General features: G+C 39.4%; 1 protein-coding gene across 3 annotated transcripts in view; it reads left to right on the top strand.

Annotated features, from left to right (window-relative positions):
- Positions 1 to 11,552, top strand: part of myo1g (myosin IG) — a 68,416-nt gene extending 56,864 nt beyond the window's left edge. For all 3 annotated transcript variants that reach the window (XM_034236004.1, XM_034236003.1, XM_034236005.1), the window contains one exon: positions 10,880 to 11,552. In XM_034236004.1, coding sequence (XP_034091895.1) covers positions 10,880 to 11,042 — 163 coding nt within the window. In that variant the 3' untranslated portion in view covers positions 11,043 to 11,552. The remainder of the gene's footprint in view (positions 1 to 10,879) is intronic.
- The last annotated feature ends 3,113 nt before the right edge of the window (positions 11,553 to 14,665 follow it).

The following is a 14,665-nucleotide window of genomic DNA, read 5'->3' as shown; positions in this document are numbered from 1 at the left end:
TATTTCCTAAACCAAAGTCTAACTAACTAGGGCTTTTCATGTGTTGACATTACTTGAAGGCCAGACTAGGTTCTCTACAGGCTTGTTAAGGGAGGGGGGGTTCAGTCAATCTGCTACTTCACTGCTAAAGCTGCTAAATCTAAGCTAAGGGATATAATTGTGCTTTAGAGTTTATGGAAGGTGGAATTTGTTTGGTAGAGCAATAATTAGTTTAACTAATTCTTAATAAAACATATTTTATAAGTAAGGCTAGCAGTTTCCCCCTGTTTTCCAGGCTTTATGCTAAGCTAAAACGCTGCTGATTGCCTTATATTAAAAGCAACAAGTCCTCCAACTCATACGACCAAATAGGCCGATTGTTCAGGCCCAATTATTACGACCAAATATGTCGTTTGTTCAAGCGCTTAATACGTCCTATAATTACGTTTGAAAGTATTCACCCTCTAGTGCTCCTGTTGAATGCAAATGTTACAGATGGTCGTTTATTCACAAATAACCCTAAATTGTAGGATAGTTTGGCCATTAAAACGCTTTTTGATTAGATTTCAAGCGAGAAGTGTATATTGTACTTTTAGAATCCACGTCCAGTCGATATGTAGGATCTATAGTTTGATAGATATTACGAAGATGATTTGAGGTAGGCGGCAGCTTCCATGTAAAGTTACGGGGTGAAAACAGTATTTCCGGTCTCGACGTTTTCATAATAAAACCAATGATCAAATGATTTAACAGTGATATCTGCAGTACTCATCCACTAAAAAACATCAGTTTATCCTAGTTAATTATACGACATTAATTGGTTTAAATTGTGTCCAATGCTTTTGTGTTTTTCCCATAGGTTTTTCTCTTTCGATTCTGAGAGAAACACATTTCTTTTTTCAGAGGTTTTCATCAAACTACACCCATAATCCTAGATGTTTTAGCCGCAATGCACGTCGGGATATGATGTTTATGCGATATTAAATCAGAAAACATTAAAAAAAATAAAATAATACTTTATTCCGAGTGTTCTTGTTTTTCTCTTTGGAAGTCATCACATAACGGCATTGTAATACACGGTTCGGCTGCATTAAATATGACATATCTGCCGTAGATATTTATTTATAGAGCCCTGATCAGAAGACCTTTTGACAAACTGGAAGAAATGCCGCCAAAACTGAATATGTGACGTGGATCATAAATATATCAACAATTAAACAACATCTTCCATTTCTTTTCACACAATACGTCTCCTTGCAGTATCAACACTAATTCGGCTGACTTTTATATTTGATCCAATTGGTAGATAGGCTATATTTACACCATAACGGTGCACAGCTGATAGAAAGGGATTTTTTTTGTAGTTTTTAAAGATATTATTTACTACCTTTCCAACTCCTCATGCAGTTGACTGTTACAGGTCTATACAGGTTCATGGTACAATGCATAAGCTTCACATCGAGAGACTGAAACTGTATTTTCCTTTACCGTTCTGTTTTAATTTCAATGTTTTATTAACTACACCACTGTTTTTTTTAACCCGCACCGCCTAGTGGTTAAAGCACGTTATTGAATGTTGTTGTTGAATACGTTTTATTTGATGAAAACATTTAAATATTAAGAGTAGCCTACATACAAAATTGAAAATATCAAGAAGATACTGTTGTGATCTCTACAATAAAACAGTTTAGTGCAGGACGTCCAAAGATATTAACAGGAGGATGTGCAAAACAGACAAACTAATAAGGCTTTATTTAAACATTACTTTAAGTTAAGGTCTACTTTTGAATAAGAAAAAAACGTTGGGGTTATCCACAGATAAATATGAAGTCTGACAAAGTACTTAACGTCCAATATATTGCATAGTTTATTTTGGCACTTGACAATCACCTTCCCTGAATTTTACTCAGGTGTAACTAAAGTCTGATTTAAGGGTTGTTTATATTTCACATCATTAATCAGAATCTGCAAAGTAACTCAAATAAATGTAGTGGAGTAAAAACACCAGGTTAACCTCTGAATTGTAGTGGAGTAGAACAAAGTAGTATGCTGCTGTAACAACAACATTTCCCAACTTGGGATCAATAAAGTATATCTTATCTTAAGATGAATTGGGGCGGTGGTGGCGAAGTCGATAGGGACTTGGCTTGGCAACTGGAAGGTCACCAGTTCAAGTCCCGGCAAGACCAAGTGCTACCGAGGTGTCCCTGAGCAAGGCACCGTTCCCCACACTGCTCCCCGGGCGCCGTTCAAAATGGCAGCACACTGCTCCTAACACAGGATGGGTCAAATGCGGAGAAGCAATTTCCCCACGGGGATTAATAAAGTATATCAAAATAAGATGGTCGATGGCTACTGCCATATTTGCACAATTTGCCCCTGATACAAGTGCATGTTTCAGGCTCATCAATGAACAACAGGAGGGGTCACAGACATAAGACCAGCTGTTAAATAAAGCTCTTCTGACCTTAGGTGTCATGTGGGTATATTAATTCACCCATTTATTAATTATATGTTTTAAATTTGATAACACCACTGTGTTTCGTATCCCCTAAACCTCCAGGGTGTACACAGTTTAATACTGGCAACTTCTAATTGTGGGAAATACGAAAACGTCTTATAAAGAGACGTGCCATATAACATGTTGCGGAACACACAATAGCCAGCATGCAGCATGTGTAGTTCTGGGGGGGGCAGACAATTCCAGTTTTGGATAGTCTGCCGTGGTTCCATTCCATTTCAAAGAGCTGTTTGACGCTCAGCGTAACCTTGTCGCACTGCCACTCCAACATCCAATCACAGGGCTTGTTGACTAATCACGGGGTTTGTAAAGCAAGGCGGTTGTTGTAGTCCCAAACGATAGCTGGGGATTCTGGGTAGTGTAGTGTCTTCGGAAACTGTAGTGTCTAAACTCCTAAAAAACTATTTATTTCTCTGAATCGAAGGTTAGAAACACAAAAGCATTGTACACAATTTAAACCAATCAATATTGTGTAATTAACAAGGATAAACTGATGTTTTTTAGTGGATGAGTAATGCAGATATCACTGTGTAATCATTTGACAGTGAGGGGAATACTTCCGGTTTTATTATGAAAACTTCAAGACCCGAAAAACTGTTTTCACCCACGCTAACTTCATATGGAAGCTGCATACACGTTATCCTGACGAGAACTCAAATCATCTTCGTAATATCTATCAAACTATAGATCCTACACATCCACTGGACGTGGATTCTAAGAGTACAATATACACTTCTCGCTAGAAATCTAATCAAAAAGCATTTTAATGGCCAAACTATTCCACAATTTAGGATTTTCCAAAGAGGGTTATTTGTGAATAAACGAATAAACGGGAGCATGTTGTTTCTTACACGACCACTAGAGGTGCTACACTTTAAAACGTGGCTATGGGTCGTAATCTAAGCTGCTTAAACAATCGACCTATTTGGTCGTTTTTTGTAGGAGGACAGGCTGATTAAAAGGACAGGAATAAAATACATCTTCTCATCTAATGAGCACATAAAACAAATAAATAATAATTTAAAAAAAGGAACTTAAAGGTCCCATGTCATGCTTTTCTGGTTATTACCCGTCCCCTTGTGTGTTATGAAGGTTTTTCTGCATGTAAACGGTCTGCAGAGTCAAAAACCCTCAAAGTACACCCTGTAGCTTGTTGGAGCAGGAGCTCCAACAAGCCGTTTAGGACAGAGAGTGAATACACATACTTTACAGAGATGCTGTATGAGAAACCAATGTGAGTTTGGAAAATTGCACACCATAAATCTATTCTAGTAGACCTCAACAATGGAATTATGATCAATAGAAATGGCCATGACATGGGACCTTTTAATAAAGACCATAAGAAGATTCCACTTTGTGCCCCCCCCCCCCTTCATCCCACTGCCCCTCTCCATTGACTCTTCACCCACTTGTCAACACAAGCCTGCAATTTCCCCCTCGCAATCTTAATTAGCACTTCCTCTAGCTGCCTCGCAACCATCTCTGAGGCAACAGCAGAATCTGCGGCCATGGCAGCGTGGGCCGGGGCCACTCCATTTCTTGGGGGGGCCGACCATCACAGGGGTCTGCTTTGGCGTCACAGTGTTCATCATCTATTAAAATGACCATCACCGTCATCAGAAGCAGTTGGCCCATCTCTACCAGCTGCCCCCTGCGTCTTGAGCCTCCTCGGGGGGCATTATGGGGAAAATAATTAGTCATGCTGTAACAACAGCAGAGCCAACGCATGAACGGTGATTTCGAGCAGATATGCTTTAGGAAGCAATGCAGGGGTCTTAAATATGAATTGAATCAGAAATGTGTGTCATGTTCTTTATTGGCACTGGCTTTTTCCTCATTTCTGATTCATTCTCAACCCCATTGATTCATTTCTGAGATAAAAACAAGTCAGTTTAACAGTGAGGGAGCTCGCAGTGGGAGAGCCTCTCTTCTCCTCAAATCAATTATAGGGGAAGACGATTGATTGCTATCTGACGTGTTTGTGCAGCAGGAGATCTGGACATGTTAGTCATGGTTCCTGAACTCGTCATATCTGTCCAAACATCAGCCTGGCAACATGTGCCTTTTTGAGATCATATTCACTGATGAATTGCTGTCTGCTTGAAACTGTTAAGAATGAAAATGTCTCCCCTTGTTGCGCTGGATTTGAAGGCAGCACGTGTGGGCAGATTGAATCCACTAAGAGGCCGCCCAGGAGGCTTTGAGACGCTCGAACAGAAAGTCCCCTAGATTTAACAACCGCGGCACCAGTCAGGATGTCTTCATACAAATCTGCTCCGCCACAGCCCAGAGTCTTTGATGTGCGGGGAATGAGCTCATGGGGAAAATATGATGTAAAGTATTCACTGACTCTGAGTTACAGCACTCGTCCCATCATACCGTCAAATCCTTCCTCTATACAGTATCATATCATGTCCGCCTGGACCTTCTTGTGAAATCCGTTTCATGTGCCTCAACATAAAGAATCAATGCACATGGGTGTTTTTAGCTCAGCCATGGTTAAACACAACATGCTGGTTGTCATGTTGATTAGCATATTCAATGTTTTTTTTAATAGAAAAACATCATCCAATCTGTTATGAACCCATTTTGTGTATAAATCAGATAGTGTGAGTTCAAATGACTGAACGGCATTTTGAAGCTTCAAATCAATCTCTCAACAGATTGAGGTTTATGAGACTTGACTGGTATTGAATTATTTTTTTAAATACATTTCTATGACCCGTGTTTTTATCTTCTGTAGACTTTGTAGTTCATTTAATGACTGAATTCTTAAGCCATTCTGAATTTGGATGGGATATTTCTATCTAAAACCTGCACTCTACAGGGGCTTTAATTATCTAGAGCACATACACATATTTTTCAACCCCCGTCCTCATTATAGTACAGCCATAATTACCTCCTGTTTGTCAGCTCACTTACTGATCCTACTGTTCTTCAAATGCACTTCAAAGTGTGTCTTTGTATCTTTATAGCTTTCTCAGAGCTGTGCTTATTGTTTCTGAGTTCACCTCACTCACTCAGCGCACGTTGTGAAACCTGAACAAAGAGAGAAAGATTTTGCTAACCTGATAGATTGCTCTTTAACACCGACTCGTCAAATGAAGCAGTGGATCATCACATTGTCATGTCGTGTTATTGCTGCTCTACCTGGGTTAAGCCGAGCGGATTTGATGTGCAATGAGCTTCATGAAATAACAATCTAGCAGATACTTGTCCCTATCTTACTGTAAGTTATCAATGTCAACATTTAGCAAGAGAAATATAAAGGTCTGGTTTGTATTTCATTAAATCTTTATATAAGTATAAAACTGCCAATATTGCGTTTGCGTTCAATGTACTCCAGGAAGTACCAGCCAAGAGATAGTCTAGCACAAAACCAACTGTTCAAAACCACAAGATGTTTTAACATAACACTTTTTTATAAGTTTAACATAACTTTACTTGAGTATTTCCATTTCATGCTACTTCATACTTATACTCCACTACATTTTGGAAGCAAACATTGTACTTTACACTGCACTACATGTAATGTATACCTGAAATCAAGATGAGTTACTTTTTACTTTTGCAGGTTAATATTGTCAATGCTAAAATAAATAAACTAATACATTATAATGCACTATTGTGAATTTGCCATCTGTACAATTTACAAAATTTACAAAAAGACAATATGACAATTCAAAGACATCGCACAGACAAGTCAAAGCAGTGGAAGGAGGGACAGCGGGGGTAACAGTGTCAAATCATTTCAGGCCAGTGTTTAAATGTAACACTTAGTTTGACAGTAGGAACACATAAATGCCCTTGATCTCACATCAACACGTGCTTTGCACCAACAATTTCTGTCATGGTTAAAAGATGTTGATTGTCGGTTATAGACGGGATGCACACCAGAGTGTACGGTGACATCCATCCCAAAGTCCTCACTCGAGGTCTGGCAGCATTTAAACTAAAAAGTTAAACTAAATGTTTCACCTTCATCTCTGAGATTTTCACGTAGTCAGAAAGACTTTAAAAAATGACAGATGCTGTTATTGTTTTGGATTAAGACACTCTTGAAAGCTTTGCAGCTAAAACATTTCATTTGTCGTATGTTGAGCATAATATCTGCGTTGATTAACCCCAACTTCCATTTTCTACGATAATGTTGAAACACGGCAAATATGGCGAAGTGCAGATCACCACAGTAAATAAGATGTTCTCTAGTTTGTTTGTTTTGTTTGTTTATTTATTTAAAGGAGTGCACATTGATCAACATTGCTGTAAACGTGCCAGTATTAGCCAGCAGGCTAATTTTCAACTGTTGTCCTTTTGGCAAGATGTTAAATAACCACAAATGGGGCGAAGCCTGCGAGCTAGTTCAGGCAGTCAACTCGAGCACTTATGCTGCATTCATACATAACGCCCCTTGCCACTCTACAACCAACCAATCAGAGTCTCCTTAATATCCCGCTCTATTGAACCTGCCAGATCTCTCTCCATGCATTGCTTGCTGCTGCTATTGCTGCAGCTACCTCTACGTCGCTGCTGCTTGCTGCCCCACCACCACCCCAGCTTCCACCTGTAGGCTCGGGGGTTAGTTATTTAATCATCACTCATCGTGCTATGTATATCTATGGAGTGATGAGGCCCGAGCCTAGTCGGCAAACTCAACTATATGCTGCTTCTAATAAACATGTTAAAGAAACACGTGAGTTGTCTGACTGAATAAGACTAGAGAAATAAAAACATAATAGTCTGCAGGCATGTTCCTGTTAAAGGCGGGAAGAAATGATTTGTAACATAGCTCACATCAGTCTATATTACATTACATTTAAGTAAAGAGTAGGAGCTCTTGGTAAACACCAAGTTGTGTTTGATGCCGTCACATGAAGAATGGCAGTATTTAATCATAGCCCTGGACAGTCTCAGCCTCCAGACTTCAGCAAAAAGCTGCACTATCCTGCACAACAGGTCTTCATAGCTGATCACCCACAGTCCTCAGGCTCTAACACACTCTTCTGGTGTCAGATTCCACTTGTGGTCGCTGGTATGATGAGATCAGTATCACACACATAATCAAAACCCAGCAGGGGTCAGTGGGTTTCTGAGTCGGCCTTGTCGCTGCTGCAGGACAGGACAGCTGGTTTAGGGGTTCAGCAAGGCTGCGTTTGAGGCCCACTCGGGCCAAGTGGGAAAAAAAGAGCAAGGCCACACCTGTTGGTGTGACTGATGATGGACAGTGACACATTTGGAAAGGTGTTTACATTCTTCGAGCACTAAGAAAGCATGTAATGTGGCAGCTTGAAGAGAATTTGAAGCTTCAAGCGCATCATCTTCTTACACAAACTGTTTTTATCTTTTATCTCTTAGACCTCTCTTGACCAGAGCAAGTTGAGTCTTGTTGTTTATAGGCAGTTTTAAAACAAATCATTCATGTATAGTTGTTTTTAAATGTTATTTAAGAACTAAATTCTCTCTGATTATGTCAATAATCTGCTTTCATGCTAGTCATGTGTCTTAAGTATGCAAATACCAAATGCACGGTAGGAAGTGGGTAGAGACAGATTTAGTCATGCTTTAGCAGCAAATGTGATGCATTCTGCCCCAAACACATGTCTGACCGCATTTGTCAAACAGACGCACCAGGCTTGAATCACTTTCATTTGCGCAAATGCCTACAAGGTGCGCCTCCCTCCTTATTGCATATACATTCAAGGGAGTTTTCACAAATAACAACCCTGTTGAGCCTCTAGTGACGGAGGCTGTTATTAAGAATGCAAATGTTTGAATCCTTTTGACCAGACATCAAAGGGAATTCACCCTGCCAGCTCTCGATCTGTGTAATGTCCTTATTAGCCCATGAGTGACTAGAAACGCTCATTGTTGAAGAATCCCTGGCGAGCAAGTTGGCCTGTTGATGATGTTGGCAGCTGGCATGAAACATGGAGAAAACAAACTTCGGAGGTTGATGAAGAAGGAACTTCTCAAGAGACAACATTGTTCGGTGTTCTGTCATTGATGGCAGACACAGCGATAATCAACAGACAAATTCAAGGATCGTCCAAGTTACCACCTAGCTACGTGACTGCGGTGCAATCTGCGTCATGCCTAATGCCTACAGAGTATTTCCAGAAAAGGCATGGGAAATCTCCTGTTCTATGCTAGCTTTGTGAAAAGGAAACCCAGAACAAAGCCAGGACCTAACTAGCAATCAAGCGGATTAGCTCTGTGCCATGTGAAGCCTACAGTAGCATAGCACAAAGAGAAGGTTAGTTTATCTCCATCAAAAATGAATAAGCTCTTTTATTGACACAAAGAAGATACAGTACATTGTCTGAGTACTTTTCTTTTGAACAATATTAACTAGGCTTCAAGACACTCAGTTTTAATATTGATTGATACAAAAATGATGTAACAAATAAACCTTATCATAAGATGATATATACAATACAGTAGTTTATACTCCTGCGTTTCACAAGCTGAAGCAGTATTAATATGCAGTTTTTTTACCGAGCAGTGTTCAGTATACATGTTGTTGAGCTCTCCATTCTCATATTTGTTTCAATCTGATGATCTTACCTGGTCTGTATCTACTGTATTAAACCACATTGCCAATCCTTTTACATAACAGCTAATACATTATGCACTGTGCATAAATTAACTTATCAAAAGTGGGACTCCATTTGATTTTCAGCCAGTGTTTTGAAGAGGTGCAGTCAGTCTGGGGAGAATTGGACACTCCAAACGCTATGAGTTCGTTCTTGCCAAAGGAGGCCGACAGTTACCAAGGTGGCCTACATACATGAGCCAGCTCTGATCATCAACATTCAAAGGTCTCCAATAATAGCTGCTGGGTTCTGCATCTGCTTTTAAAGGCCTCAAGATGGGTTCAAACCAAGTGCGTCCACCAACAGAAAAACAATCTGTATTTGTTTACGGGAGAATTGGGTATATCAGCCATTTAGTCTCCTGGGCCCCGGCTGTGACGTAAGTGGATCCGGGGTAAGGCTCTTTGAAACACACTGCAGTGTGTATGTGTCCAGATTGTGTTTGAGGGGTCGCTGAGGCGGAGGATCCCAGAGGGACCAGAGGAAGCAGCGACTTCACAGCGGATCATCTTCAGCTGACTGTGCAGCACCCGGCCTGTCGAGCAAGCAGAGTCACGCTTCCTCATCCCAGCTGTCAGCAGAGGGGTGGGGGGGGGTTGACACCAAAGCACCTGCACTCTGTATGTGACTGTGCTCTGTGGAAACCATCACATGCACAAGTGAGGATATCAATACAAAACTCAATGCTTTATTGAGTATTTAATGGGCTTTAGAGATGTTTTAATGGACAAATATCCTCAAATGTTTTTATTTTGACAAATTGTAATACAGCAGGTCGTCATGAGGAACCGTTTCAGGGTTTACGATGGTTCATGGCATGCAAACACACCTGTCAAGTTAAACAGATCTTTTGAACCTGGATACCACGGATACTCAATATGACGATGATAGATGACGCGAAACGACGCGATAATGACTTTTCCTAACCACTTTTCCTAACCACTTTTACTCTACAACAATGGGAAAAGTAATTAGGTCAATGGCAAATGAGAAGAAGAACTCATTCGGACTTCATGACTATATAAAGACGACTGGGAAAATGCCACTGCACTAGTTCTTTTTTATAAACTTTTTTTAAAATGCATTGAAAAAGGCTAAAAGAGATAGGATAGAAAGCATTAAAGCTCCTTTCCTTAGCATATAGAGAATTAAACATCAGCTAAATAAATCCGGTCATAAGTCTTTTACTAACCACTTTTCCTTAACCTCAATGGAAAATGTCATTAGGTTAAGGAAATATAAGAATTCATAAAGACTTGTGGGGAACTGCTATCTAAACATGTCTTCATATAAAAGTAGAAAACACTGTTTGATCAGTTTATTTTTGAAGATGGGGAATGTTTTGAAAAATGTACTAAAGATTATGAATTTCCTGAAAAATGTACTAATGATGATTTAAATAACTGATTTTGGTCCTTGTCCGTAACATCTCTTCATTTAATAGTAGGAAACATCGTTTTTCTGTCCTTATTTCTAGGTGGTCTAAATGTTAAATGTACTTATATATTAAAAAAACTTCACAGCAAAAGTGTAAACCAGGTCAGTATGTTAAAGTACTGCAATCCATATTATCCATCAGTGCATTAAGCTCATTGACATACATAAGATTTCTGAGCAATATGTCAAATACGCACATGAAAGGGGTCCTGTGGTTAGTTTGGGATTAGATGGGATTAAGGTGAGAGGAATTGAAAAGCATTTACTGGAGAAAACACAGTTTAGAGGATAAGGAAATAGGCTCATCAAGTATAATAATACATGTTTGTCTCTGTTTTTCTCTTTTCAGTTTAAGAAATGTCGCATTTCCAGTGAAGGTTTGTCCCTTGGCTGTGCAGCTTCACATGCGGGGAAAACCAAAGAGCGTCAGCGTGGAAAGCAAACCGGGACAGAACAACGCAGATTTCAAGAAGAGTCGAGATGGTTTCATCCTGCTCGTCCCTGCTAACTAACAATCCTGCCAGAAGAACCTGACCTCAGGAAGTGGACGCTCTGCATTTGAGGAACTGGTCCACCCTCACGCTTTAGATTGTTTAAATATTTGTCCAAAGTTTAAACAGCTGAGTCTGCTTTCTTAACTATAAAGCTGCAGGAGGGCAATGTTCAGCAGACAATAACAGAAGTGTTGAATAGAGAAATTAGGAGATTATTATGTTGTAAAAACTGCAAAGTTGCCTTACACATGTATGATACTGTTTGCTTTTATGTTACAAGATATTTGAAGATGAAACAAAAACATACATTAAAGCACTCTTTGAATGACAAATTGTACATCACAATGCATACAAACAACCAAGAGAAGAATTCCAGATATATTTTTGTACATTTGAGTGGAACTTTAATAAAATGAATACTTTATTGTTCCTTGTCTCATGCTGTTACCTTAAAAAGGACAGGCTGAGACAATTATTCCATGTCAGAAGTAATGAGAAGGAGAATGAAAATAAATTATTCTAAATTGACTCAATTGGCTCTCTGTTTGTTAATTTCTCCCTAATGAAATGCTTTGCCACAAGAATATACAACATGCTGTAGACAACTCTATTATACAGTGACTACAATAATGTTGTTATTGTACTTTGAGGCTTTAAAAGACAATCTAAGCAATGCAAATAATTTAGAGCCTCTCGTGTTATGCAATACAGAGGATTTCCTGTATACATACTGTACATTTACAGTCTCAGGTGACGTTCTGGGGTTTGTATATAACAGCAGCAGAGAGAACCAGGCTCAGTGACGCAGGAGCTGCTTCCTCTCTGGTCCCGTTGGTGTCCTCTGGATCAGATCAGCTAGGGTTAGGGTTACGCACACATTTACAGGATTTCTGAGGACTCAAGTTCCGAATGGCAAAATGTTCAAATAAGTTCAATGCAGTCGAACAAAATGAATGTCAATGGTTTTTAAAATGTTACCCTAATTGCCCACATTCTGAGATATCGGTCTGCGATAAAGGAGGTGGGTAAAATGTTAGTTGACATTGAGAAATGATGTTTATACAAGAGTCACAACCCACCTCTGCTTGAGTACAAACCCAATTACAAATGTTTCCCTGTGTAAAATGTGCAAGCTATTATTGTCGTGGCCTTGTCTTTCCATCAAGCCACTAGACGCCTTAAACAGACAGTTCTAACTCGTTTTCTTTCCTCTAAATTACTTACAGTTTGAAGAGTTGCTTGACCTCCGATTAGATGATGTTGCGATGTGTTTGATCAAAATAAAATAACAAACCTTTGCACATGCAACAAAGAAAATAGGCCTTTACAATGTTCAAAAGAAATAAGCAAAACTCAAATAAAATAATAAACAACTTAGGTATTCTTTCTTTCTTAATAATGCTTATGTAACTTCATAACTTAAAGGGCACTTGCACGATTTGTATGTGTATGTGTAGTGTCCCTGGGCAAGACACTTCACCCCAAATTGCTCCTGTGGGGACTGTCCACAGTACTGAATGTATGTAAGTCGCTTTGGATAAAAGCGTCTAACAAGTGACAGGTATTGTAATGTAATGTAGTACGTGTACGGTTAAAAACTGTTCCTCGACAGCGTCTCTCAAACAGGTTGCTCATCACTGTGGCTTTAGCGCAGGCGCCGTGGGAATTGTAGTCCTTTATAGTGCATTGACTACAGACGTCACAATTAGGTGGCCTTTCTTATAAATCAAAAATACTGGCTCTAACAATTATTATTGTGAGAAACTAAGCTAGCTGTTAGCTGTTAGCTGGCATGATATCTGACCAACCTGGTCTCACCAGAATGCGTGACTCCTCCACGACTCCTTAACACCGCATTGCGTTGTGGAGTCACGCACTCTGCTACATTTATGTGTCGGCACCACGCAAACAACCCCAATGTCAAGTGAATGAGGCTCCTCTGTCGTGGTGCACACACGCATTTCTACAATGTCCCGCAGTGAGCTTTTATTCTACAAAACGTTTTTAAAATCTACTTTATAGCTTGTAGTAACTCACGGGAGGCTTCTTTTATTTATTTTTTCGTCAGAATGTAAAAATTACATTAGTTACGAATTTGTGTTCTCAAAAAACAGTGCATTGTGTGTAATACAACTGTGATTTTTATTAAATTAGTTAGTTTTTAAGGAAGGCCAGAGCTTCAGCTGTGTCATATAGATTGTTCCCTTTAGTTAACGTTATTTAAAAGATAATGATCATGTCCCCTTTATTGTATTACGAGCGTCCATTCCCATTGGATAACGGAGAATTGTACACCCGGAAGTAAGTCAAGCAAGACAAGTCATACGAAATTCTGATGAATAAGCCCAGTTTCCACGTTCCCACACTATGATCTTCATTACATACACAGTCATAGCCGCGGGAAGTCATTTTGCTCAGGGGGTGCTGCCAAAAGTGGGGAGGTAGCCGCTTAAAAAAAAAAAAAAAAGGCGGTGCCGGGCCGGGCCCAGCTGTCAGCGATACGAGCCGCATACATTGTTTGTTAAAGGCGAGACACGGCAGGCAAAAACATCGTTTTTCATGCACTGGTCAATTTTGAGATGTTGTGCTATTTTGATTCCATAACATGTTTTCTTTCAGGCTTTTGGAAGGAAAACGTACAAAATACACATTTAAATGTTCATTTTACTATAGTTTGTCTATTTGCGTCTGTATATTTCTCCTAAATTCACCAAAAGTTAGCATTCTAATGTAACATAAAGTACCGCGACCGCTGTTTGCACAATGTCATCGTTGGAAAGCTCCGTCTCTCCTGCACAATCTCATCGGATCCAAATATGGTCATTTCCTTTGTATCAGCAACCAATCGTGAAAGTACAAAAGGGTCTTAAACCAAGAAACGAAATCTCATTGGCTGGTGTCAACTTCTGACAACGTGATTCGTTCAGATGCGTCACGTGATGTGCTAAAACACTTCCTGGTTAGCTTTCCGCTAGAAATTTAGATCTCAAAATGGCAAAAAAAACGGCGAAAAAAACGTTCACAGAGAAGACAACAACAATTGTCACTTGCACGAAGCAAGGTTATACAAAAAACAAATGACCCCGAACATGAAATACCTTCACGGAGTGCGTCGATGCGCAAGCTGTCATCCAAAAAACAGGAGGGTTTAGCTAGCGCCTCACTGCAATCTTTAAAGGTCGTTTTCTCAAAATGAGTTTTTTCTCCTACTCTGAGTTCGAAATGTCCACTTCAGTTGCACTTACATACACCAAACCTTCCAGTTATATTCCTATCAATATTATGAAGGCTTTTACAGAAGGGTTTGTTCAAATTCATAGCCTGAATTATATAAGATGTTATACCTAGAAACATGGCGAAAATTGATATTTTAGGGCTGTTGACAGTATTTTCTGATTTATGGAGTGATAAAAAGAGATATCCAAAATCCCTTCAGTAAAAGCCTTAGATGCTAATATGACTACAAAATGAAACGATAATTTTGAACCTGGCTTTATCCAAAGTTCAGATTTCGGTCCCTGAAATGTGTTAACATATGCGCAAATGTAATGAGATAATGGATTATTTGCATATTCAGAAAACTTATAATATAAGAAACTATTGCCTTATTGTAGGTAATTAACTGGAGAAATTACCCTATT

This window comes from Gymnodraco acuticeps, unplaced genomic scaffold (genome assembly GCF_902827175.1).
Source record: "Gymnodraco acuticeps unplaced genomic scaffold, fGymAcu1.1, whole genome shotgun sequence".
NCBI classification, from domain to species: domain Eukaryota; kingdom Metazoa; phylum Chordata; class Actinopteri; order Perciformes; family Bathydraconidae; genus Gymnodraco; species Gymnodraco acuticeps.
The sequence above is the reverse complement of the archived record's forward strand: the minus strand, read 5'-3'. Positions and strand labels throughout refer to the sequence as shown.